The following is a 25,395-nucleotide window of genomic DNA, read 5'->3' on the forward strand; positions in this document are numbered from 1 at the left end:
GTTTGTTTCTTTAACTCTGGAGTGGGCAGTAATATGATACCTAATTTGATATGAAGATTAAAAATAATAATAATAAAAATGGGAGCCCAAGAGCGAGGACAGGGGATAAGAAACCGGTTTATTCGTGGCCCCACACACGGTCTCCCCGAATCAAGAGTATTCCCTGAGCGCCCCAGCTGGTGTGGCCCAGCCCACCCCTCCCCCAATAAAATAGAACACAGTCGGGGTAGGAAAGCCTTTTGCAGTGTGAAGCACCCAGGGCCCCCTTTCGGGGTTACTCCTGCCATTCAAAAGGAAGACATTCATCCATGGACTTAGAAAACATACGTGGCATTTATTTTGCTTTATAAAGTTTTGTTAAAACGCACAAGTGTAGAAATGTTTGGGGTGGGGGGGATTGGGAGGGGGAGGAAGTTTATTTTTAACCCCTTTTGGTGGCAGCGTTGGATGGGCTCAGGGTCAGCCCAGACCCTAACGACACACACCCACAGGAAGCGGAGCATCAGCCTGACCTCCAGAACGGCCTTGCGTGCATTTCTCAACTCATCCCCACCGGGGACAACGAGAGAAACTCGGCCGAGGCGACTGGCTTGGTCATCACAAGGAAGAATTGTCCTCGTCCGCCCTGTCTGTGCCTCTGTCCACTCTGGGTCCAGCTGTGGGCATCTGGAAGTCTTTGGAGAGCTGCCTGGCAGTCATGGCCTCAGTGCAGGAATTGTGGGGTTCAGGCTTGCCTCCCTCTTTTTTTGTAGCCGGATGCTCTGGGACCCTAACTCAGGAGGTGGGGTACAGGGGGAGGAATTTTCCGAGGTGGTCCCCTCTGTTTAGAGTCAGAAAGTAAACTTCTCATTGTTTCGTGTCTCCTTCATCCATAAGAGGATTAAAGCAGATGGATTTCTCGACCCGGGGGGGAGGTTTGGAGCAAAGGGCTGCCCTCCTACCAGTGAATGGCCAACCATTCCCCCCATCCCACATCACTCCTGGAAGATTCGAATCTTAACTTTGCTCCTGTCACAGGACCTGGCAGCGCTGGGGTTAAAAGAACCATGAACGGTTCCAATAACCTAATGACCAAGATGACCAGAATGAGTCTAGCGGCCCAGCCAACACCTCATGCCAATCTGAGCCCCTACTGAATTTTCTGGGGGCACCTAAGGAAGGCTGGGCGAGGAAGGGCTGAGTTCAGAACAGGCAACCATCTCCCCTGGCACCTGGAGACACAGCATCTTCTTGGACACCTGGTTTTCTTGCCTCTCGCTCAATGGAACCACCACTCAAAGTGTAGTTTCTGGCAACTGGTGCCTCCTCCATCATCCATAAGGCTCAGCCGCAGTGGAAGCAGGAACCGGGGTAAGAATTCTCTCTCCGCTACAGATCCAGGCCGTCTAGACCCGTCATTCCCGCCAGCCAGTGGCATTACCCCAACTTCCCCTGAAGACTGCATGATTCCAAACAGACTGGGTTCTGCCTGCGCCATTCCGGGATTTGATATTTCCAGAATGTACCTAAGTGATAGCACAGTGGGTAGGGCGTTTGCCTTGCATGCAGCCAACCCGGGTTAGATTTCCTCCGTCCCTCTTAAAGAGCCCAGCAAGCTACCGAGAGTATCTCGCCTGCACAGCAGAGCCTGGCAAGCTCCCCATGGCGTATTCGATATGCCAAAAACAGCAACAAGAAGTCTCACGATGGAGACGTCACTGGTGCCCGCTCGAGCAAATCGATGAACAACGGGAGGACAGTGCTACAGTGGTACCTAAGGGATAGTCCCCCAAACAGGTCTTCACCCCAGCTTTTTTATTCCTCCCTGAACCCCACCCAAATCACCCATTACCTCGCAATGTCAAGCCATATCAGTTTTCTTCCAAAGAATTAGAAAGTAAACTTCTCTCTGCTACCCTCCTCCCACCTCCAGTCTTGGGGAGCAAAGGGAGAAGAGGGGTCCGAGAGTTACGAATTCTCCACATTTATCAGCAGACGTGATTGTGGACCTTAACCGGATGTCAGCGTTGGGTCAATCTTAGCCCTGGGGGAGGGCGGGACTTGGGGCAGAATGAGAACTGGACTCCTGGAGCTAGCGGAGGAGGTCAGGTCCCTTGTCCAGTCTCAGAGCGGACAGGGGCCCCTTTCGGAGATGGTTCTCGCTGAGGCTAAGGACTCGGGGTCCCATCCAGGCCCATGTGCGATGAATCCTCTCTCCGCCACTTAAGTTGTGTTGAGGTTTAGAAACGTTACATGGACCATGATGGCCTCTTCAGTGAAGATCTCTGGGCCCCAGGGAAGAGAAGGAGGAACAGGAACAGGAGGAGGAGGAGGAGGAGGAGAAGGAGGAGGAGGAGAGAGAGAGAGGTCAGTTTTGTGCCGAAAGGTAGCCTGGGGTTCGGAAAGAACCGAGGTGTCCCTGGAGGTTGCCTTCCTCTGTCCTTGTGTCTCCTTGTATGGCAGTAGGAGAGACCCCAGGCAGAGGGTCAGGTCGGACTGCAGCCCTCTGGGGGTGAAGAAGCTGGCGGTGGGCATGGCGGCGGGGGAGGGGAAGACAGAGGTTTCAGCCAGGGAGAACCTGTCTGAGGCAGCGTCGGGCAGCCTATCCAGAGTCCTGCAGAGTGAGGGGTGGGGTAGCCACGGATGTGGGTCTCATTCCCGAGTTCCAGGGTCCATCGCTCTTTCCATGGCTGCTCTGGGCTTGTCCTGTGGTCCCGGCTTCTGTCGCTGGGGTCACCACCGGGGTGGGGGGTGCTCTATGGGGGCTGGGGGGCCCGCAAGAGCCCCTGCCCCCCAGCGGCTTGCTAGATGACTTCCTGTTTGGTGATGGTGGGCTGGGGGATGGCAGAGGGCGGCTTGACAATGGTGGCGATGGCTCCTGGCAGGAGCTTGTAAGGCTCAGACCCTGAGCCGCCCGGTGGGGAGGGCTGTGGGGTCTCCGGGGTGGCTGTAGGGAGAGAGAAAGAGGCGGGCTGCTCAGGGTGACCCTTCCAGGGAGAAACAGGAGCTCTTCCGGCTCTCGGAGAGCCGACTTCCTCTCTGACACATGAGCGAATGAAACTAAATCGAAGGTCTCTGGTGGCACCAGACTCCTGAGGCCACACTACAAAGTCCAGCTTCTTGGACAGCTGTGACCAGGCCACCTGCAGTGGGTGAGCTACTCGTGCCCATCCTGATGACCCCGACTCCTGCACCGCTGGCTACGGAGACTCCAGTTACTTCTCCCCAGTTAGAACCCCAGCCTCAGTCTCCCCAAGGACAACGAGACAGGCAAAGCCTTTCTTAAAGAGGTATAAACAATGGATGAAGCCCAAGGTTCGGGCTGACTGACTCACAAAATACCAGGTCTTGGGTATTTAGGGAAATGGGTAATGGAAATATATTGGCCCTGAGCCCCCTCACAGACTCAGAAAAATTATGGGGGCCATGACCCAACCTTGTCCACTTTGTTCAAGGAATAACGTTCCCTCAGAATAATCCCAGTGAAATGTTGCCTCATTCTAGCAGGTCTCCTCATCCCAATGACAATTGTCCTCTTTGAAGAGCTTTACCCCAGGACAGGCTCACTCTTGGGAGATTTCACCTCAGAGACACCCCCACCCTGTCAACAGTCTTGTCTAGTTATCTATAGTCCTACCCAACTGGGCAGCCTGACTTCAGTGAACAATTTTACCTCACAGACAACACCCCTTCATGGAATTCTCATCCCTGTGGCCATGTTTGCACAACAGACAAGCTCGCGCCTCCTCTCAAGGACAGCTTCATTCAACAGAAACTCTCTGTCACTGACTAAATGGCCAAACTGAACAAGCAGCCATAGCAAGTGGACACGTTCACCCCCTCGTCCCTTCCCCTGGAGCAGAGGGTACTGTTGTATCTCAGATCCCGTTTTCTGGACCCGACCTTCCCCTGACTGTTCTCCCCGACCCTTACCTACCACTCCTGGGTGAGGAATCGAGTCACTCACCTGCCTGGCCCCTGGGTCGGGGCCACTCACACATCTGTCCGTTGCTGAGGTGAGTGGGCATCGTGTTGGCCACGATGACGTTGGTGCCCATGTGTTCCTGCATCAGGTGGGGGTGCAGGGGGTGATGGGCATGGGGTGCATCACTGGAGGACCCTACAGGGAAAGAAGGAAGTCAGTCAGGAAGGAGAGTCTTGGAGAAGGACCTTGGGCCCTGTCACAAGAGTTTCTCCTCAGTTGTGACCTGTTGGCTTGCCCAGTGACACTAAGATGGTGCCGCCTGTGTTCCAATTTCTCACTTAGTGAGCTGGGGTCTCTTGACCCTCTCTACAGGTCTTGTGAGGATATTGAAAAGGACCCAACCCATCAATAGAAATGAAGCTTTTTGAAGGCGGGGAGAGTTGAGAGGCCAGAGAGATAGTACAGAGGGTCGGGCGTTTGCCTACCTGGGTTTGATCTCTGGCACCCCACATGGTCCCCCAAGCCTGCCAGAAGTGATCCCTGAGCACAGGAGCCAGGAGTAAGCCCTGAACACCACCGGGTATGGCCCAAAAAACAAAACAAAACAAACAGTTATTTGAAGCATCTGATGAAGCTGTGAGAACATTTTAATACTGTAATGACTAGTTTGTTGACTGTTTCTATTAGGCCCATTGCAACAGACAGAATCAATGACCTTCGAAGCTCATTGCCATGCAAGTCCTTCAACCATTTGGTTCCAACTCACCCTTCAGCCCCACCAGCCGCCACACCCACACACCCTGACCTCCTTCCGGCCCGTGTGCGTTCCCTGGAGTCACCCAACTCTGCTCCTCTTCCCATCGACCGCCTTCTCCACCCTCCCCCGGGTCCAAGTTCAAACTCTCACTCAGATGTTTTCTCCTGACTCTTCTCACCACTTCCGCCGGAAGTAAGCCTCTCCTTTCTAAACTTCCCCTGGCTATTGATCTGCTGGAAACCACCATGTCGTCTGTCGGTTTGAGCATTCTAACTAGCGGATGCACTTTTCTTCTCATTGAGAGTCTAGCAGAGTTGCTGAGACAAACAGCCTATCAGAGACCGGCCATGCCAGCAGGGTCATGGTTTAGTGACAGGTGACGGTTACCAACGGGGCTCACTGGGTACCACCGCCTATTTTCAATGATCGCTGATCATTGTGGATTATTGATTTATAGCACCTTTCCCATTTAACGTCTGGGGGGGGGGTGCCTCATTTTTCACCTGTGGTGAGATTGCAGTGCCCGAGAGTGCGCTCATTCTACTCAGGTTTACCTGACAATGAGCATAAGCACCTTCCAGAGTCTCATCTCAGACCCCTGATGCCTAAGAACGCCACAATCACAGGGTCGAGGTGAGAATGAGTCACTTCAGATTTTTTTTTTTGTTTTTCTTTTTCTCTTTCTTTCTCTCTCTCTCTCTCTCTCTCTCTCTCTCTCTCTCTCTCTCTTTCTCCCCTTCCTTCCTTCCTTCCTTCCTTCCTTCCTTCCTTCCTTCCTTCCTTCCTTCCTTCCTCTTTCTTTTGCTTTTCAGGTCACACCTGGCAAGGCTCAGGAATTCCTCCTGGCTCTGCACTCAGGAATTACTCGTGGTGGTGCCCCCGGGGAACTGTATGGGATGCCAGGGTTCGAACCTGAGTCTGTCGCATGCAAGGCAAACACTCTACCCACTGTGCTATCACTCCGACCCCTTCGTATCTTATAGGAACCTCAACTGGGGTAATTTTGACCCCTCCAGGGACTGTTTTGAGTGGGTTTTGGGGGCTGGTGGCACACTCGGTTATACTCAGGGCTTAGGCTTGGGAGCAGTCAGGGGACTGTGTGGGCGCTGGGAATCGAACTCGGCTACAGTGGGCCAGCGTCCCACCCCCATCCCCTGGCTCGGGAGCCGCGGGGGTGAGGCGGGGCGGGGCGGGGCGGGGCGGGGCGTGCTGGCCACACCCACCTCCCAGCAGCATCTCCTGCAGCAGGTTGTCGATCTTGGCCATGCCGAAGAGCTTGATGAACTGGATCTGCTCGATCATCTGCCAGGTGATGCTCTGCAGCGTGGGCAGTAGCAGCAGCAGCTCCCCGAAGCGGCCGCGCGAGTCGTACTGGCGGTCGTTGATGTAATCCTCCAGGCTCACCTGCACCTGCGACCGCAGGCGCTTGATCTTGCCCGGGTCGCTCAGCCCCTTGGCGTCTGCAACGGGAGGGGAGGGGGGGCGAATGTCCCCTGACTCCTGGGTCCCCGACAGAGGGGCCCGACGGAGGGTCTCTGCAGTGCTGGGAGCAGAGTTTGAGGGCCCTCGGGAGCGGGGGTGGGGGCCCATCTAGCTTCTAGCTAGCTGGAATTCCATCTAGCAGCCTGGACAAGGCACGGAAGGGTTGGGGGGGGGGGGGGGGTCACATCTCCTAAAATGAGAAATAATGCAGGGGAGGGGGAGGTGCTGAGGACAGGACTCTGGCAACCTCCCTGCTGTCTTACACAGGGGGACACTGAGGCACCAAGTCGGTTAAGGACTTGACCCAGTTGAGGGCAGAGCTCTGAGTGGACATGGGGAAGCTGACTCACAATGGGGGTCCCTTCACCCTCTGCTTGGCGCATTCTGCTGTCATTTCCTGAATCTCTCCCTTCCCTGATCCCTGAGAGTCTCCGCTGGGTGCCACCTCCTTCAGGAAGACTTCCCTGTTCAACCCCCTTGGAGAGTCCACATAGACACGGTAAAAATGCGGGTGGAAAGGTGGTGGGTGAAACAGGGAGCTGAGGAACAGCAGGGGTCCCCATCCTCCTCACCCAGCTGAGGGAGGGATGAGGAGACACGAGCCAGAGTGCAGGGAGGAGGGGCGGAACATGCCCCGGCAGAGCAGAGTAGAGAGGCGGGAACAGACCCAGGGAGATGGCAGGAGAGTGAGGGTGACCCGCACGACCCCCGCAGATGGAGAAGGAGAGGAACGGAAGGCAGGCTCCTTACGGGGAGGCCTGTCATGGGGGCTCGGGGCACGGCGCAGGACCAGGAGTCAAACCTGGGCTTCCCGCGGGGCTGGAGCAATAGCACAGTGGGGAGGGCGTATGCCTTGCACACGGCCGACCCGGGTTCGATTCCCAGCATCCTATATGGTCCCCTGAGCACCACCAGGAGTAATTCCTGAGTGCAGAGCCAGGAGGAACCCCTGAGCATCGCCAGATGTGACCCAAAAAGCAAAACAAAAACAAAAACAAAAAACACGTGGGCTTCCCATCTGCAGAGCACGTGCCCAGGTGCTTTGAGCTGTCTCTCGGGCACAAACATGCTTTATTTTTCAACCCTTTTGGCTCAGGGAGGGTGCTCATAAGAGGTGCTCAGGAGGGGTGTGTGTGTGTGTGTGTGTGTGTGTGTGTGTGTGTGTGTGTGTAGGTATCATTTCCTATAATACTCAGCCCAACTGTATGAGCTGGGCAGGCCAGTACCTAACCCAGTGATGCCAGGGGTCACCACAGCCACCCTGGAGATGCTCAGGGCGATATCAGGGCGACACTCAGCAGTGCTTGGGGGGGCCACGCAGTGGCAGGAAACTGCCAGGACCTTGCTCCAGCCCACGGTGCCATCCCCGGCCCAGAAGGCGGGGGGCTTCCCTCAGAGATGTTGAAGAAACAGGTCCAACAGTCACCTGTCGCCAGCCCGTGAGCACTTCAGTCAACCCCATGTGACTCCTGGTCACCACAATGCCAGCAGCAACCAGTGGGAGGGGCAGGGGGTGTGCGTCTCCCCTGGGGAGCAGGATCCAGGCAGGAAAGTGGGGTGCGGTGGGCATCTTTGGTTTGTGCAAATATCACTGCAATCACTCTTTCTCTGTTGGTGGGTTTGGTTCTGGGTTTGGGGTCAGGCCTGGCAATGCTCCCGAGTGCAGAGCCAGGGCTTACACCTGGCTCTGCACTTGGGAATTACTCCTGACAGTGCTCAGAGGAGCATATGGGACGTTGGGGATCAAATGGGACTAAGGGAAAGGTTTTCCCCCCTTCTGTCATTGCACTAAAAGGATGACACTGTGGACCCCACCCGGGTGGTCTGGCAAGCGGGTGGGAGGGGGACAGTACCCGGGTCGAAGAAGATGATGGCTTTGAGGCAGGCGTACTCGTTATCGTCGATCTGCAGCTCCTGGAAGGGCAACACCAGCTCATCCAGGATGCGCATGGACACCCGGTTCATCTCTGCCAGCTCCGGGCAGTGGCGCGGGACGATGAAGTCATTGCCTGGAAGGGCGGGAGGCAGCGCGGGTGGGACCCCAGGAGTCTGAAGAGCCTGGCCCCCTCGTTTGAGACAGACCCTCTCCTGGAGCAGCTGGCTGCCTTGAAGGAGTGGACTTTGAAGGAAACTGCACGCCCATTTTACAGATGAGAACGCAGAGGCAGAAAGAGAACAGAGCCAGCAGACAAGGCCTGAAGGGAGGAGAGTTTCCTCCATCCCTTTGTGGTCACCCAAGCGCCATTCCCCAGCATGGCCAGTGGGGCGGCTGGTGCCCAGGGCTCATCAGGAGACCCTGTAGCCTCCAGCTGGGTGAGAGCCTGAGTCTTCAGGTCAGGCCCTGCCGCAAGTGCCTGAAGGCACTCAGGGGGCTGCCCAGGTGAGGGTGGACAGAGCTAACTCGGCTCCGGGCTGCGTCTCCATCACGCCCACCTCTACGGCCGAGAAACTTCCACTTCCGGTGCCCAGGGTGCTGGTCTTTGAGGGGAGCATTGGCGAGTGCAAATATCACTGCAATCACTGTGATCATTGGCGGAGAGTTCCCATCTGTGCCCTCTCCGCAATCACTGTGATCATTGGCAGAGAGTTCCCATCTGTGCCCTCTCCCGGGTCCCCTGCCCCCGAGTGTCCTGGCTCTCACCTAGGAGCAGCACGTCCTTGAACACCATGGATCGCTTCGTGGCTCCGAGGAGCAGGTGCTCGCCCGCGTGGGCTCGGAGCAGGGCCACCTGCAGAGACAGCGGGTGTCTGTGGTCTGCACCCCTGCACGGCTGTTGACACCTAGGAAGGTCCCTCGCAGCCCACCCAGTGCCCTGAGAAATCAGCCCCATACTCCTTCCACCTTCCCCCCCAAAAAACTCTCCCATAAGCCTGGTGACTGCTGTCGCCCTCCCAGCAGGGAGGGTGCCAGGCCTGGCATGGGCCCTGCGGGGGTACTAAGTGCTGGGTCTAAACTTGGGGCCCCATCAAACCACATCAAGGACCAAAATATGCCAGAATAATGATGAGCGTTTAGCACATCCTGAGGCTGAAGTCAGTCCCTTGTGTTCTAGATCCGTCCGTTTTTTTTGTTTGCTTGTTTGTTTGCTTTTTGGGACGCACCTGGTGATGCACAGGGGTTACTCTTGGCTCTGCACTCAGGAATTGCTCCTGGCGGTGCTCAGGGGACCCTATGGGATGCTGGGAATCGAACCTGGGTCGGCCACATGCAAGGCAAACGCCCTACCCGCTGTGCTATCGCTCCAGCCCTTAAATCCGTCCATTTTAACAGTTTGTCTGCTGTGTTTGTCGTAACCATTTTCCTCTGGACGGTTCCAGCAAAAAAAGGGAATTAACTCCGTCATCTCCTCTTGCACTCACTTGAAAATGTTAGTTGATAGTGTTTAACTGGAGTGGATTGATAGAGCTGGAATTTTATTTTTAAGGAAAAGCCACAAGCTAACTTCCATTGAATCCCTTTCCCTTTATTTTATGGAATGTATAATTAGCTGCAGAAAATATCCTGCTTGGGAGCACAGAGTCCTAACATTTCAGGAGATTGTCCTTCATTCTAAACTAAATCACTGTTTTATTTCGATCTGCCTATTTCCTGTGTATTTGTCACGATGGTGCTTGCGTCCTATTTGGTGTACGGAGCAAATAGTTGTGGAAGATCACAAAGAACATTTTCTCTTGTGGGGGTGGGCAGGGGTGGGGTTGGGTCACCCTCAGCAGTGCTTCAGGCTTCCTCCTGGCTCTGTGCTCAGGGATTGCTCCTGGCAGAATCCGGGAACCTTCCAGGGCTGGGAATTGAACTCGCATCAGCCGTGTGCAAGGCGAGCGCCTTAAGCCCTGTACTATCTCTCTGGTCCTTATAAAGTATTTCCAAAAGTACCGATTACTGGGGCTGGAGCAATAGCACAGGGGGTAGGGTGTTTGCCTTGCACGCGGCCGACCCGGGTTCGATTCCCAACTTCCCATAGGGTCCCCTGAGCACCGCCAGGAGTGATTCCTGAGTGCAGAGACAAGAGTAACTCCTGTGCATCACCAGGTGTGACCCTAAAAGCAAAAAATACCGATTATTGGGGCCCTGCTAGGGGAGACTCCGGAGTGGTAGACAGGGGGGCATTTAACCAGCTATCTGGGAGGTCACACATCTCTGCCCCCTTGGCGCCAGGAGTCTGGGATTCTGGGAGGTGAGAAACGGCCTGGATGTTGGTTCCCAAGTCACAGAGGCATACACCCAACCTGGCAGGGGACCAGCCCGACAGGTCCCTCCCTGGCAGAGGACAAGGCTTGGGACACCAAGGAGCCCAGCAGCTGGTATCATGGCCCCCCACCCCCACCCCCCAGAGCTGGCATCCGAGGCAGAGCCCCGCTAGAGAGAGGGCAGCTGGGAACCCCCGGCCCGTGGCTCAGGGACCTTCAGAGCCCAGCCCAGAGGCAAAATGCTGCTGTTCATTCTTTCTAATGTTAAGTGTGCACGGAATGCACCGAATATTCCTGAATATTGGATAGTCACAGACCACAGACTCACGGGGACTCTGACCAAAAAGAAGGACCATGTCGTCAGCCTCTAGTCTGGAGGGGAATGGGGTGGTTTTTGGTTTTTGGTTTTTTAAGGGGGAAAATAAGTAAATGAACCAGAGATGCTTCCTAAAAGTTTTGAGAAGGAAAGGAAGGGAATGAGAAAGACTGAGAGGCAGGAGGGAGGGAGGGAAGAAAGGAGGAAAGAGGGAGAGAGGAAGAAGGGGGAGGGAGAGGGGGAAGGAAGAAGGAATGGAGGAGGAGGGGAAGGGCAGGAAGAAAAGAGGAAGGAAAAATAGTGGGAGGAAGGCACATGGTCAGCATGCGAAAGAGTGAGAGAAGGAAGGAAGGAGGGAGGGAGGAAGGGAGGGAGGGAGGGAAGGAAGGAAGGATGGAAGGAAGGAAGGAAGGAAGGAAGGAGGGAGGGAGGGAGGGGGAGGGAAGGAGGGAGGAGGGAGGGAGGGAGGGAGGGAGGGAGGGAGGGAAGGAAGGAAGGATGGAAGGAAGGAAGGAGGGTGGGAGGGAGGGAGGAAGGAGGGAGGGAGGGAGGGAGGAAAGGAAAGAAGGAAGGAAGGAAGGAAGGAAGGAAGGAAGGAAGGAAGGAAGGAAGGAAGGAAGCCCCCTTAGTCACTTGGGCCTGGCCTTCTGGGGGTCCAAGGACCAGCCCGGACACAAGCCAAGCAGGCCAGTGATGTGAGGGGGGACGCAGATAGGGTGAGGGGCATCGTGCAGGGGACGAGCCTTGTTCGGCAGGAGCCTCCCAGCCCCGGGGTTTGGATCTGGGATGCGGCGGCCCTTCGGGGACAGGGTTAATGATCAGCCTTCGCCACCGGCCCCGTGGATGCGCTCCGAGAATGCTGAGCCCCGGCCAGCCGGGTTTGGGGGGACCGAGGTTAACAATTGCTCAGCTCAGGGGATCAAGCCGGCCTGGGAACGGAGGATTAAACATTAATGCCACCTTCCCAGCGGCGGGGACCAGGGCCAGCTCGCGGGGTGCAGAGGGGACAACAGGCAGCCCTGCCCAGACCCCCGCCCGGCCCCCTTCTGAAGCGGGTCAGAGGCCACTTGAGGCGTCCCAAGAGGCCGAGTGCCACCATGCCAGGTGTCCCCAGCATGCCTCTGCCCCCTGGGACGCAAAGGGCCCCCCAGGAAGGGTCTCCCCGAGGGAACCGAGGATCCCCCAAGCTCAACAGCTGTCATGCCTACAGGCTTCCAGAAGCATCTCTGCACGGCCGGGCAAGGCTGGCTCTGCCACGTCCTCAAAAGGGCAGGAGAAGCAAATGCCCTGGGACAGGCAGTCTGGTGCACAGCTCCGGGCTCCAGACTGGACCCTGGAGCCACCATGGGGGTCGCGGGGGAGGCGGGGGCAGGAGGGATCCAAAGTCTGTGCTCACAACTCCCCACCCCACCCCGCTTTCCATCTCACCCCGGGATACTTTTTTTTTTGCTTTTTGGGTCACGCCCAGCAGTGCTCAGAGGTTCCTCCTGGCTCTGCACTCAAGAATTCCTCCTGGCGGTGCTCGGGGGACCCTATGGGATGCTGGGAATGGAACCCAGGTCGGCCATGTGCAAGGCAAACGCCCTCCCCGCTGTGCTCTCGCTCCAGCCCACCCCGGGATACTTTTGAGACTCCAAAGTAAGCACTTGGGGAACCAATACGCAGGCGAGAGCAGCTTGGGGGGAACCCAGGGGGGAAATGGTATTTGGGGAGGGGACTGCGGTGCGGACTCCAGGAGCCCCGTGATGTGGTTCCTACTTGTCAGGGCAACCCTGTCCTCAATCTCAGCCCCCCACACGGTGAGTGGGAGTCACGTGTCCCAAATCCCAGAGAACCACCAGCCCAAGGGCCAGAATTCAATTCCTGCACAGCCTCGGGTCTGTCGAAACCCTCCACCCGGCCCCCAGGAGAGCGGCCGAGCAGAGGGGTGCAGGGGTTCCGAGGCTGGACTTTGGAGCTCGCCTGCCTGATTCCAGTGGCTCCCGGCTGTGCGACCTTGAGCAAGTGACTCAACCTCTCTGCGCTCTTGCTCCCTCACACACGGGCAGAGGCGCCCTGGGAAGCGTCTGAAAAGGGGGTTGCCAGACACCGGCGGCCTGCCCGACCCGACCTGAGGCCTCACCTGGTCGTCCAGCGGCAGCTCACAGAAGGCGGGGATGTACTTGGCCCACTCCACCAGCACCAGCAGCTGCTCCTTCATGGACTCGCACACGTCGGCGATGCTGGCGATCTTCTTGGCCCGAATGTCTCCGTTGATCCCGGAGACGGGGGAGGTGATCTGGGTGGGGGAGGGGGGCTTGCTGGGGCCTTCGCAGCTGAAGCAGCCCAGGGGAACGAGGAGGAGGGGGAGGCTGGCCAGGACAGAGAGGAGAGAGGCCTCCCCACCCCACCCCTGGACCCCTCCCCTCCTCCTCCACCAGTGATTTTTTATTATTATTATTATTATTTTTTCCTTCTTTTTGGGTCACACCCGGCGATGCACAGGGCTTCCTCCTGGCTCATGCACTCAGGAATTACTCCTGGCGATGCTTGGGGGACTCTACGGGATGCTGGGAATTGAACCCGGGTTGGCCTTGTGCAAGGCAAACGCCCTCCCTGCTGTGCTATCGCTCCAGTCCCTCCACCAGCAATTTAGAAACCTCGGGTGGGGGAGGGCGTTTGCCTTACACAGCCGACCCAGGTTCGAGTCCCAGCATCCCATAGGGTCCCCCGAGCACCGCCGGGAGTGATTCCTGAGTGCAGAGCCAGGAGGAACCCCTGAGCATCGCCAGGTGTGACCCGAAAAGCCAAAAAAAAAAAAAGAAGCCTCGGGTACCCCAGGAAGTGCAAGGCAGAAACTCTCATCCTCAGCACCAGAGCGAGAGTACAGCAGGTAGGACATTGGCCTTGTATGCAGCCGACCCAGGTTCCATCCCCGGCCTCCCGTAGGATCCCTGAAGCACCACCAGGAGATTCCTGAGCACAGAGTCAGGAGTAATAACCCTTGAGCATTGCTGAGTGTGACCCCCAAAACAAAACAAAACAAAAAGAACTCTTTGTTCTAAATCTTCGTTCTCTTTGGACAGGTCGGTAAACCCTGGGCCCAGAGAGGTGCTGTGACTTCTCCGGGGTCACACAGCAAGGGGCCCGCTGGGATGCTGTGTCCGCAGCTCTGGGAAACTGGACTCAGTTTCCCTTCTGGGGCAGGACAGGGATGGAGGTGGCTGCGTACCTGTTGGGACAGGACCTCGGCCTGCAGCAGGGCGTTGATGGACGGCAGGCTGCTGTCCTCGTAGCTGGAGCGGCGAGTGCTGATTCGGTCCCGCTCGTTCTGCACGGCTGCGAGGAGGCAGGGGTGGGAAGGGAGAGAGGATGAGGCCTGGGCGAGGGGCAGGGAGGAGGCTGAGCCCCAAAGGGGTCCCTCGGGGCTGTCGGGGGTGAAGGATAGCAGACAGGGTGTGTCCGGAGGCAGAGCTCAGACCAGCCCGTGGGAAGGAGAGACGGAGTCTCACCCGACCGCGGGAAGCGCTTCCCCATGCATGGGGGTGAGCTGCCCGTCACTGGAGACAGGCAAGCCTGCTGACTCAGCAGGTGGCTCTTGGGGCCTTAGGGGGTCAGGCGTGGAAGCAGCTCTCAGAACTCTGTTTTGGAAGGAACCCCTTTCTTTCTGGAAGAAAGCGGGTCAGACCATAAAGACGGGGGCAGGGGGACCCTGTCCCCTCCAGCTCACTGTCCTAGCCCCAGGGACGAGAACAGAGCCCAGCACAAAGCAGGATGTACGGGGGAAGAAAAAGGCGAGAAGGAGACCAGCTCCTGAGCGTTCTGATGCTGTTTCTAGGAACCCTGATATCCCAGATTCCCATTCCCAGTGGTACTTGGGAACTACTCCTGGTCCAGTGCTCAGGGACCGTGCATACCAGGGATTAAACCTGGGCTTCCTGCATGCAACGCCCCTGCGTGCCAGGCCCTCCCGCCATCTCTCCCGCCCTTTTTTCATCTGGTCTTTGTTTAGATTGCTCCCACGGTGGCAACCAGACAGTGAACGTCAGCTGGGCTGCCAGTGAGACGGAGGAGAGCCCAAGGCGGGCTGGCACCACGGGGTGACCTGAGCACCTCAGGGAGTGATCCCTGAGAACTACTGACCTCCAGCACCACCGGGTGTGGCAGCCCCACAGAGAGAATAAAAGAGAGAAGAAAGAAGGAAAGAGAAAGAGAGGGAGGAAGGGAGGGAGGGAGGAAGGGAGGGACGAATGAAGGAACAAAGGAAGGAAGAAAGAAAAGTAAGACGGGAAGAGCCAGAGTGGGCAGGGCATTTGCCTTCACGTGGCCAACCCAGATTCAATCCCAGCATCCTACTTGGTCCCCTAAGCACCACCAGGAGTAATTCCCGTGTGCAGAGTCAGGAGTAACCCCTAAGCATTGCCAGATGTGGCCCTAAAACAGAGAAACAAAGAGGAAGAAAATGAGAGAAAAAGGAAGAAAGGAAAGAAGAAAAGTAGGGAAGAAGGGAGGGAGGGAGGGAGGGAGGGAGGGGAAGGGAGGGAGGGAGGGAGAGAGGGGGGGAGGGAGGGAGGAAGGAAGGAAGGGAGGAGAGAGAGAGAGAAAGAGAGAGAGAGAGGGAGGGAGGGAGGGAAGGAGAGCGAGGCAGACCCCCCGAGCCCCCGCCCCTCTGTCCCCCTCTCCTGCCCCCAGCACCCCTCAGCAGCTGCCTGGGCGCGGGAGGCGGGCCCATGAAAGGCCAGCCAGCAGCTGCGGCCTCCTCAAGGTTAGGGCCTTATCAGTGCCGCGCGAGCTCAGTCACGGAATGATGTTTTCCAAATGTTTGCTCAGTATTAGCGGGGTCGGGGACCTAATGTAACTTCTATTGAACATTAACCGAGCCAGGCAGAGCAGACACGAGGATGAGCCGGGCTCCCCAGAGAGCCCGTGCCAGGGCCCGCCGGGCCGGGCCGTGGGGCAGGGAACCCCAGGAAGACCCCCTCTGAGGGCCCCCGGCCCACCCCAGCCCCCTGTGTGCCCCCTCCAGTTTCCGGGCTGGGTTTCTGAGGCCGAGAGCTGGACGTTGGCAGGTCGGCTGGTGGAGGCCCAGAGGGGTGTCCCCTTCTAACTCTGGGCCCACCAACTCCCCCAGTTTCTCCCCAGAATCAGTGCCCCCCCATCCCCCCCAGAAACCCACATTTAACCAGCCTGAGTGAGCTTCTGACCGCCATGGGCGGGTCCGAGTGACCAGTCTGGGAATTCACCCAGGAACTTGGGTCCCACCCTGGCCCCAGCATGCCACCTCTCGGGCCTCGGTTTCCCCACCTGGGAACTGGGGAGAGTCGTTGACTTAGAACAGACCCCACTGATCTGTAAATGCTTCGGGGGCAGAGACAGAGTTCAGGAGTGAGACACTCGCCCGGCGCGTGGCTGGCCCAGGGTGGGTCCCCAGCACTGCATACGGTTCCCCAGCCCCTCTAGGAGTGGCCCCAGAGCACTGAGTGAGGAGCGGCTCAAACCCCATCTTCTCAAGAAAATATCCTGCCTGTGAAGCTCAGGCATTTCAGTCCTCGAAGACTGGTTTGGAGCTTCAAGCTCCAAGGCCTCCTGAGGACGGGAAGGAGAGAGACAAAAGCTTGGCCCCGCTCTCCTGGTGCTGCGTCTTGTACTGACTCTCTCACGATTTGGGGGGAATGTGCCGCCAGCAGGACACAGGCATTGGGACTGACAGGCATGGGGAACCGAAATCGGATGTTTGATGCTGCCTTTGCTATTTTGTTTTGGCTCTGGGCTGTGCCAGGGGTTGAGCTTGGTCCTCTCTCTGCAAGGGCTGACCGCTGGGCCTTGTCCCCCCCCACGAGACCCAATAATCAGCACAATGAGACAGGATCAGCACAGGACAGGGCTGGGGAATCGGGTTACGGGTCTCTTCAGCCAGGGGACACTTGGTCATGACTCTGCTTCCCAGAGCCCGCTTGGAGCAGCGGCTGGACACACGGCTATTTGACCCCTTCTCGGCTATGCAGCCCAAAAACCTCGTGTTTGTCCTCTGGCTAACCCAGCATGGACGTGAGATCTGTGGACAGACCCACAGTCGCTTTGCCATCAGCCAGTTCTCCCTCGGACTAGCAAATGCCACTTCCCCCAAGCCAAGAAGGAATCAGGATTTCAGGGTAAGCGGAGGCAGCATCGCTGGGGCGTGTGGGGCTCTTGCCCCTCCTGCCAGGAGACAGGATCTTGAGACAGTGTGGAACTTGGAACAGAATCTCATCTGTGGAATCAAATTTGAGCCTAGGGTGGGAAACCCCCTGTCCTGGGGCCGGAGCGATGATAGTACAGTGGGGAAGGTGCTTCTGCCTTGCACGCTGCTGACCTGGGTTCAATCCCCAGGATCCTGTAGGGTCCCTCTGAGCACCACAAGGAGTAAGTCCTGAGCACAGAGCCAGGAGTAATCCCTGAGCATCAGTGGGTGTGACCCAAAAAGAAAAAACAACAACAACAGAAGTCCCCTCTCCTGAGCCCACCACATAGCCTTGCTCCCCTGCCCAGGGCCATGCCCAGGGGGGCCTGGCTGCAGTGATCCCCAGATGCCTGAGGGGATGCCAGTCCAATAGGGGGACACCGGTCCCGTGGCAGCGGTGAGGAGGCCCAGGGACAAGCTGACACGCCCTGGAGGTGGTGTCTATTTGGACCTGCAGTCTTGAGGGCGTTCATAGACTGTCATTTTCCAACTCAAGACAGGAAGGCTGGAGCCCAGAGGACAAGGAGCGTGGGAAGATGACGCTGGTTGCTTCACAGAGCGCCTAGACCCACCGACTGCCTGCTACCAAGCCACGCACAGCCTTGGAATTGCCGGCCCTTCTCCCACCTGCCGGACACAAGGCCTGGCATCCTACCACGAGGGATTCTCTCTCTCTAGAATCTAACTCCCAGGCCCCCAGATGACCAGCACTGTGGACTCCCACAGCCCCTGAGACATCAGTTCTCCGCCTTTTCCCTACTTCTCCCTGGTCATTCAGGGCTCTCGTTCCCATCCCTGATAACTCTCACTTTGCAAAGTGGGTCTAGCTGGAAGGTGAGCACAGCGAGAGGGCCTCAAGTTCACTGAAAACAGGACGGAGGGAATGCAGGAGACATTGGCCCTTTGAAAGGGCACCTCTCCCAGCTAAGACCCCCAGGGGTGCTGGGGAGGAGGAAGGCTAGCTCACCGCTTCTTCTACAGGGTCCTGGGGCCCAGGTCTTATAGGAAGGAGACAGGGAAATCAAAGGCTCTGAGGGAGAGCCAGGTACGAGCTGCTGGGTCCCAGGATCCTGCTGTGGGCTGGTGCGTGTGCTTTGTGTGTGCTCATGTGTACATATGTGTGTGTGCATGCTCACAGGCTGCAGGAGACCCGGGGCCTGGCTGGCATGAGGGGAGAGAAGGACACAAAGAGATTCAAGCCAGAGCTCGGGAGATTTAGCTCCAGTCAAGCCCTTTGGGAAAGTGGGGCTGGTGGTTTTCTGTCGAATGTCCCTTAGACTATGGCAGCAGAAGGACATGCCAGTGCCCTTCTTACCCGCATGATGGTGAGCTCGAGCCAGAAGCTTGGGGTACAACCCTTGGCTCTGGCATTGACACACCGTGATGCCTCCCCATGGGCTCTCTCTGGGGCACAGTTCCCTGTGGGCTCCCTCTGGGGTGCAGTTCCCTGTGAGCTCCCTCTGGGGTGCAGTTCTCCAGGGCCACAGAAATGGGAGCCAAGAGTGTCTGCCATGGGGGGGGGGGAGGTAAGGGGGTCCAGAGACTGAAAGGTCATGACAGCGGAAGAGCCAGGCGCCATGTTCAGAACGTGCTGGAGCAGAGGTCTGCGACCTTCCCAGCTCCACTTCCCAGGGCCTTGTTCCCTGGGACAGGACTGCTGTGGGTGAGGATGAAGGAATGGAACAATGGGCCCTGGACGCCCAGGAGCAGAGGCCCCGGCTTATCCAGTTCACACTTGCGTGGCTGTCACGCCACTCTCTGCTTTTCCCAGTGGCCGGCCGAGACCAAATCCCCAGCTCGGCCTCTCGTGCTGGCCAGGGCGGCTGCGTGGGGGTGTGGGGAGGGAGTGGATGGCCAACAACAGTGGGAACTTATCTCTCCCAAGCTTTCTCAAGACCCAGCCCAGCCCCTCCCAGTGGTCACATTTCCAGGCCCTCCCTCCTCTCCGCCATTAGCCAGTCACCCTGGGGCCTGTCACCCAGCCATAAAGTTGTAAATGACTCTGCAGGAGCTGTGGGTGCGGGTGGGGCAGCGGGTGGGAAGGGCAGGCCGGGCTCACCTTCCTTCTTCATGCCAGCCCGGAAGCACTTCTTGAGCCTGCAGTAGCGGCACTGGTTCCTCTTGTCTTTGTCCACCACGCACTGCCGGCTGAATCTGGGGCATAGTTGGATGGGGAAGGGTCAGCGTCCCATAATCCCTGTCCAGCCCAGAGCTCTGGCCATCTGGTCGACCCCCAGCCTCCTTGCTCGCACCCTTCAGCCCAATTCTCATGCTAAGGAAACTCTGGACTCGTGTGTGCGTGTGTGTGTGTGTGTGTGTGTGTGTGCGTGTGTGTGTGTGTGTGTACCAACTCAGAGCTCTGGTCATCTGGTCAACCCCCTGCCTCCTTGTTCACACCCTTCAGCCCAATTCTCACGAATTCTCATACTAAGGAAACTCTGGACTTGTGTGTGTGTGTGTGAAGTAAATAGTTTGTATAGGCAATCACACACTCCCATAAAATCAAAGAAAAGAAGGGGCATGCATCGAGCAGGGGAGCAGGGTTGTGGGCAGTTCTGGAAGGGAGACCCCCGACCCCTCCGTGGATTCCTTATGAGCCCACCCTGGCTGTGAAACCCACGAGAATGGAGACTCAGGGAGGCTTCCCAACCAGGGTTGCTCATCCCAATGGCAAAGCTGAGTGGGGGGCCCCAGCCCATTGAAAGCCTGGCCACTATTGTTCTCACCGCATCTTACAAAAGCCCAGCGCCCCCCATGGGCTTCAGGCACAGGTCAGCATCAACACTCTGTCCACATAAAACCACTCTTTAGAGGTTCTGGGGACCTGTGGGGAGCCTGGGCAGGGCCCGAAGCGTCCATCCAAGCTCTGCTACTGACACAGGCTGGGCAAGTCCCTAGATCTTTGCAAGGCCCGACTTCCTCCTCTATAAACTGAGAATAATAGGAACCTGCTCAGGGGGTGTCAGTGGGTGAAAATCGGAGAATATAGGAAGCGTATTCTGTGTGGACACAGGTTTCTGCACAAGGTTGTATGCATAACCCACAGCTGCTCGGATTTTATAGTTGTTCTCCAAAATGAGGGACCATCTTGGCCTTGGAAAGTCCTGGGAGGGGGGCGGATGAGGTGATTCCTGGCGCTGATCGAGGCTGGGAGCTGGGCCTCAGCCCCTCGGTCCAGGGGAGGCTCCATCCACAGCCCAGAAAGTCCCCATGGATGAAGGGGGATCGTAACGAGCTGGGAGTCACATGCATGTGAAGAGGGCCAGAGAGATAGTCGAGGGGTTAAGGCACCTGTCTTGCCCGTGGCCTGACCCTAATTCAAATCCCACCTCCCCCCACCGCCCACACATGGTCCCCTGAGGACAGAGCCCCGAACAGCACTGCCAACACTGCAAGGGTACACTGACACTGGGATTGGAAGGCGGCATCCAGTGTACTCCATCCAGAGTCAGTAACATGGGACCTGAAATAGCTGCTCTCAGATCCACAAGGGTCCGAGAAAGCCAAGGAAGGGCTGGAGCGATAGCACAGCGGGTAGGGCGTTTGCCTTGCACATGGCCAACCCAGGTTCGATTCCCAGCATCCCACATGGTCCCCTGAGCACCGCCGGAGTGATTCCTGAGTGCAGAGCCAGGAGTAACCCCTGTGCCTCACCTGCAGGAGTACATGTGGTTCTTGCGCACGCTTCTCCGGAAGAAACCCTTGCAGCCGTCACAGCTGGAAGCGCCGTAGTGCTTGCCCGTGGCCCGGTCCCCGCAGATGGCGCACAGGGCGCTGACACCCAGGCTGTTGGGCGCGCTGAGGTTGGCGCCTTCCGCCGGGGACGTGTCTGTGCAGGGAGAGAAGAGGCTGAGGACCCTGGTGGGCAGGGGCAGGGGGCAGCCAGGGAACTCCCCCCATGTCGCTGTCTGGGGCCGTGGCCTCAGAACATTCCAGAACATTCTAGAACATTCTAGGCCAGCCCCCCTCCTCCCTGGCCAGGACCAGCTCCATCACATTCTTTGCAATGACCTTGGGCAAGTCCCTGGGCCTGGAGGGTCCCGGGAGGGCCTGTGAGGGCATCTTCTGCTGGGGGATGAGTGTATCCTGGGCTGTCTCAGGGAAGTGGGACCCTGACCGCCAGCTCCAAGGGGCATCCCTGGCTCCAGCCTCGCTGGACAGAGGAGTGGGATCGGGGGTGGGAGGGGGCGGCTGCTTCCCCTGCGCACCAGGCCGTGTTTCTCTTTTCTGTCTGAAGGCTCTGGGTTCCCTGGGCACCGAGGAGAGTGGCCTGCTCCCATTCCTGGGGTGGCAGGGATGGGGCACCCACCCACCCACCTCCTGTCCACATCTTTGTACACAGCAGAGCAGAGCGACTTGATCCAGAGGCAATCTCGGCACTGGGGGCCTGGCCCAGCACAAAGGCGCCCACTGACCGGCCTCTGACCCGGCCAAGCTCCCTTTCCTTGCTTCATGTTGCGGGCCTCAGTTTCCCTAACAGTCAAGGGGGCACTCTGATTCATTCACTTCTTCTCCATAGTTGTGCTGATTCTTTTTTTTTTTCTATGCCAGGGATCACCTTCCCTAACCCCCCGCCCCCCCCCCGCCCCCCCGCCCGCCAAGGCCTCACTCATGCCAGGCCATTAAATTAAATAATTAAATTAAATTCTCAGCCTCAGTGAATCTTTTCCCGAGGCCAGACCTTGAAGATGATGACGGGCGCTGTCCATCTCCCCAGGATGGGCCCGTTCACGCACACGCACACACGCGCACACACACACATGAATGCACACACACACACACATGCACACATGAATACATACAGACGCGCGCACACACACACACACGTGTCCCTAGGAGACTTGGGTCTCTCTCAGTCCCTAGGGGCCTCCCGGTCCTTAGCCAGAGAGGACAGAGAGCTGTGACCTCGGTTCTGCGGCTTGTCCTCTTGTGAGACAGCAGCTGCATCCCTGAGTCCCCTTATAGCAGGAGCGGGGGGGGGTTGGGGGGGGGAGGACAGCTGTGCCCTGGGGCGCTGGGGAGATGCCCTGGGGCTTGAAGGAGGAGCTGGCACAGAGGGAGGCCCGTGCACACGCCTCTCCAGAACAGGACCCCCAGCCCCGAGGGGCCCGGGAACGGGGCCCCCACCACTTGGTGAATTATTCCCGGAGATGGGGGTAATTGTTAAGCTGCACGGATGCCCTTTCTCCCCCAGCCTAACCTCCCCCCACCCCCACCCCTGCACATCCCCGGGAGTGCTGGCCCCCCCACCCCCCGCAGCTGCCAGTCACCTCACCGGGGCAGCCATGAGTGCCGCGGAGTGAGTGTGGAGGGAAGGGGCTCCCCCCGATGGAGCAGGACGGGCTGGGGGCTCCCTGCAGATCGTCTTGGGAGCTGCAGACAAAGCATAGCTGGGAGGGCCCTTGTCTTGGAGGCGGATGACTCGGGTTCGATCCCCGGCATCCCATAGGGCCCCCCCAAGCACCGCTGGGAGTCATTCCTGAGTCCAGAGCCAGGAGAGACCCCTGAGCCTCCCCAGCTGTGCCTCCAACAGACACTCCCCACCCCTGCCCAAAGGCACGCCAGCCCACCCCAAGGAGCAGCCGATCCCCCACTTTCTCCGGGTGGGAAGAGGGGGCCTCCCACCCACAGAGGAGCTGGGTCGTGGCCCCTAGGGCTGGCTGACTCTGGCCAGGGATGCTCGGTGGTGTCTGCTGGGATGTGGGCCTGGGGGGGGGGGGTGCTTCTCAGAAGAGCTAACCTCAGAACCTCAGACCACCAGCCCAGGACACACAGGACACGTGATCTACGTCCCAGATGCCTGGATATCTGCTGGGAGCACACAGCCCGTGCAAGGGTCCTGCGGCACCCAGACCTGCTTGCTCCTCTGGTGCTTACACACACTTAACAGGGCCTTGACAAGGGCGCAGCTGGCTGAGGGCTCGCAGCGAGGGTGCTCGGTGTAGGGCCCAAGGCCGTCCTGTCTGCAGGCCCCCAGACTTGGCAGTGGTGATTGGGGGTGTACACAGGGGGACCCTGTACAACAGCAGCTCCTTCTCCACCACTGCTAGCACATGCTCCGCCCCCATCCCTCAAGGGATACCCTGACACCCCAAAAAGCCGGCCAGAGCCTGGGGGCGCCAAGTCCATAGACCCCAAGGTCACAGGGTCAGAGACTGACCGTGGGCACTGCTCAGCCTCTGCCGGGTTGGGCCCCCGCCGGGCGGAGGGTCATGGAGGGGCGGCAGGGGGCAGGTTGACCTCAGCCCATCCCCTGCTCTGAGGCTGGCTGGCCTGGGACCAGCTCGGGTCTGAGCCCACAGGGGGCTTCCTGGACTTCATCTCCCCCCTACACACACACACACACACACACACACACACACACACACACACACACACACATCTCCTGGGAAGGGGGGGAGAGGAGGTTCCCCCCCTCCCACACGCTCCCATCAGGGAACCGGTGTGAACCCTAGGGAGAGACACACCCAGCCAAAATCTGCTCCCAGACAAGTCGGGTCTCATGTGGGCAGGCGATGGTGATAGGGCCCGCACACGGGCGCCTAGTTCTGTGTCACCAGGGGCGCCAGCTCCCTGCTCCACCGGGGCAGCCCCCAAACACAGGCAGCCCCGTGCGACAACCCCCTCATGCAAACCCAGAAACACACACACACACACACACACACACACACACACGAGACCCCCGGCCACAGATGTACTGTGTCCCCGGAGCCAGAGGACAGACCCACCCTCTGCTGACCCAGAACACCGGCCTGACACAGAATTCCCCCACCCCCACTGTGCTCACCCACCCTGACACCCCGCAGAAGCCCCTCACAGGAGCAGCGCACAGAGGTGGCAAAGCCCCTTATGAAGTTCTCCCTTATCTCACAAGTGGGGCCTTCGCCCTGGGAAAGCCCCAGAGACGAGCCCTCGGGCACTCGAGATGCCCCATCGCGGCCTTTCCAGCCCCTGGACCCAGGCTTGGGGGTGCAGAAAGGCGCCCCAGGCTCCGGAACCGGGTGAGAGGGAGCCCCATCCCCACGCCGGCCAGTTTCCCGTCCCCCGAGACACACCGAGTGGGGGCAGCCCTGGGGTTCCAGGGGTCCGGAGACCGGAAGGTGTTACAAGGAGGCCCCTCACCTGGGACACCGCTGGCCCTGGGCACTGGCCATATCTGCTCTGCCTGGAAGCCTCGAGGCCAGTCCAGGGATCCGACTTCGCGTTTTCTTTGATGACACTCCTGGTCCCCCAGGAGTGACACATCCCTGTCCAGTACCCTGGAGTGGCATGGACCCACTCGCCCTCCGGCCTGTCTCGCCCTGTGTGCCCGGGATGGGGGAGCCTGGGTGCCCCTGTCCACACCTACCATTGCCCATGGCCAGCACCTGCACGTTCTCGAACTCCAGGGTGGTGTAGGCCGGGTCCAGGGCGGCGCTGTAGTCGGCCATGTCCATGTCGACCAGGGTTTTGGAGAGACGCATCCTCCCGCTCACAGCCCGCTGCCCGCCCTGCCCACGGTGCCCACCCGAGGCTGCCGGGCTGAGCCCGCCCCCGCCCTGGCACTGCCTTCCTGCCTCAGGCCGCCCTCCTCCTCCTCCTCCTCCTCCTCCTCCCCCTCCTCTTCCTCCTCCTCTTCCTCCTCCCCCTCCTCCTCCTCCTCCTCCTCCTCCTCCTCCGAGGGTCTGCCTGAGTCTTGGCTCAGCTTGGGGAGGCAGTGGTGGCCGACGGGGGAGGGCCAGGGGGGTTAATGGTTAACCAGCTCCCCCACTGGTGGACCGGCGGGGCGGGGCCCTGGGGATTTGGCTGTTTGTTGGCTTCTGACTGACACCCGGGGTGCCATAACCAAGGGGAGGTGGGGGGACGTCCTGACTCACCCATTCTGGGTCATCGACGGCCCAGCATTCATTCCTGGACCCCTGCCTCACGCACTTGCCCACCCATCACCCTGGGTCAGGCACCTAGCCCCCCTTCTCCAAGACCCCCCCAATTCCACAACTCCCCGAATCGTTGACTTCTCCCCTCAAAAAGTCTGGCAGAGATAAGGCGACCTCATAGCTCGTGGATTAGAAACCAGAACCCATGGCCTCACATACCGAGGTTCTGGGTCCTTCTAGAAGCCTCCTTCCTCTTCCTGCCTCGCGCAGAAGAGACCTGGTGGTCAGTGGGGCTAGTTTCACCCCCACTGCTTCCCAAGACCCCCAAGGCCACCACCAGCCCCGAGAGACTCCGTCTCCCTCCCTTGCCGCCCCACCCCCTGGGACCTGGATTTCCATTCAGGCGCCCGCCACTCACTAATCGCGACTCTGGGTCAATTATTCTCCTCTTAGAGCCTCAGTTTCCTTCCCTGGAAAATGCACCGTCAAGCTCCAAGGGAGGGTGGAGCATTCGAGGGGGCGGCCCAGCGGAATGTCACACCAAGGGGAGCCCGGCAAGCACTCCTGCCCCTCACTGCCCTTCCCTCGGGGTCCTCACGGCCAGGCCAGCAGGGAGCTGCAGGGTCTGGGGGCTCCCGGCTCTTGACCTGACTTGTTCTGCTCCGCCATCGCGGCCTTCTCGGCGCTTTCTGC

General features: G+C 58.7%; 1 protein-coding gene across 2 annotated transcripts; it reads right to left on the minus strand.

The window, feature by feature from the left end:
- Window positions 1-314: 314 nt before the first annotated feature.
- On the minus strand, window positions 315-24,447 carry HNF4A (hepatocyte nuclear factor 4 alpha). 2 transcript variants are annotated; one of them, XM_056122111.1, is made up of 11 exons: window positions 24,195-24,447; window positions 20,501-20,675; window positions 18,906-19,000; window positions 13,859-13,965; window positions 12,770-12,925; window positions 8,785-8,872; window positions 7,997-8,152; window positions 5,885-6,121; window positions 4,390-4,470; window positions 3,947-4,099; window positions 315-2,926 (listed from the first exon to the last, which is right to left on the minus strand). In XM_056122111.1, exons 1-11 carry the CDS (start codon window positions 24,307-24,309, stop codon window positions 2,784-2,786), a joined length of 1,506 nt encoding a protein of 501 aa, XP_055978086.1. In that variant the 5' UTR covers window positions 24,310-24,447; the 3' UTR covers window positions 315-2,783. The 2 variants fall into 2 exon arrangements, with proteins under 2 accessions (XP_055978086.1, XP_055978087.1); XM_056122112.1 differs by lacking the exon at window positions 4,390-4,470.
- Between the last annotated feature and the right edge of the window lie 948 nt (window positions 24,448-25,395).

This window comes from Sorex fumeus, unplaced genomic scaffold (assembly GCF_029834395.1).
Source record: "Sorex fumeus unplaced genomic scaffold, SorFum_2.1 ptg000044l, whole genome shotgun sequence".
NCBI classification, from domain to species: Eukaryota; Metazoa; Chordata; class Mammalia; order Eulipotyphla; family Soricidae; genus Sorex; species Sorex fumeus.

What these genes read in the sequence shown, in the direction of transcription:
- HNF4A (XM_056122111.1), bottom strand. Translation starts at nt 24,309, where the DNA reads ATGCGTCTCTCCAAAACCCTGGTCGACATGGACATGGCCGACTACAGC. An exon ending in AGCTGCCGCTGGACGACCAG is followed by an intron (nt 8,873 to 12,769) that starts GTGAGGCCTCAG and finishes CTGTCTCTGCAG; the next exon opens with GTGGCCCTGCTCCGAGCCCA. An exon ending in GTGCCAGAGATCAAACCCAG is followed by an intron (nt 4,100 to 4,389) that starts GTAGGCAAACGC and finishes CTTTCCCTGTAG; the next exon opens with GGTCCTCCAGTGATGCACCC.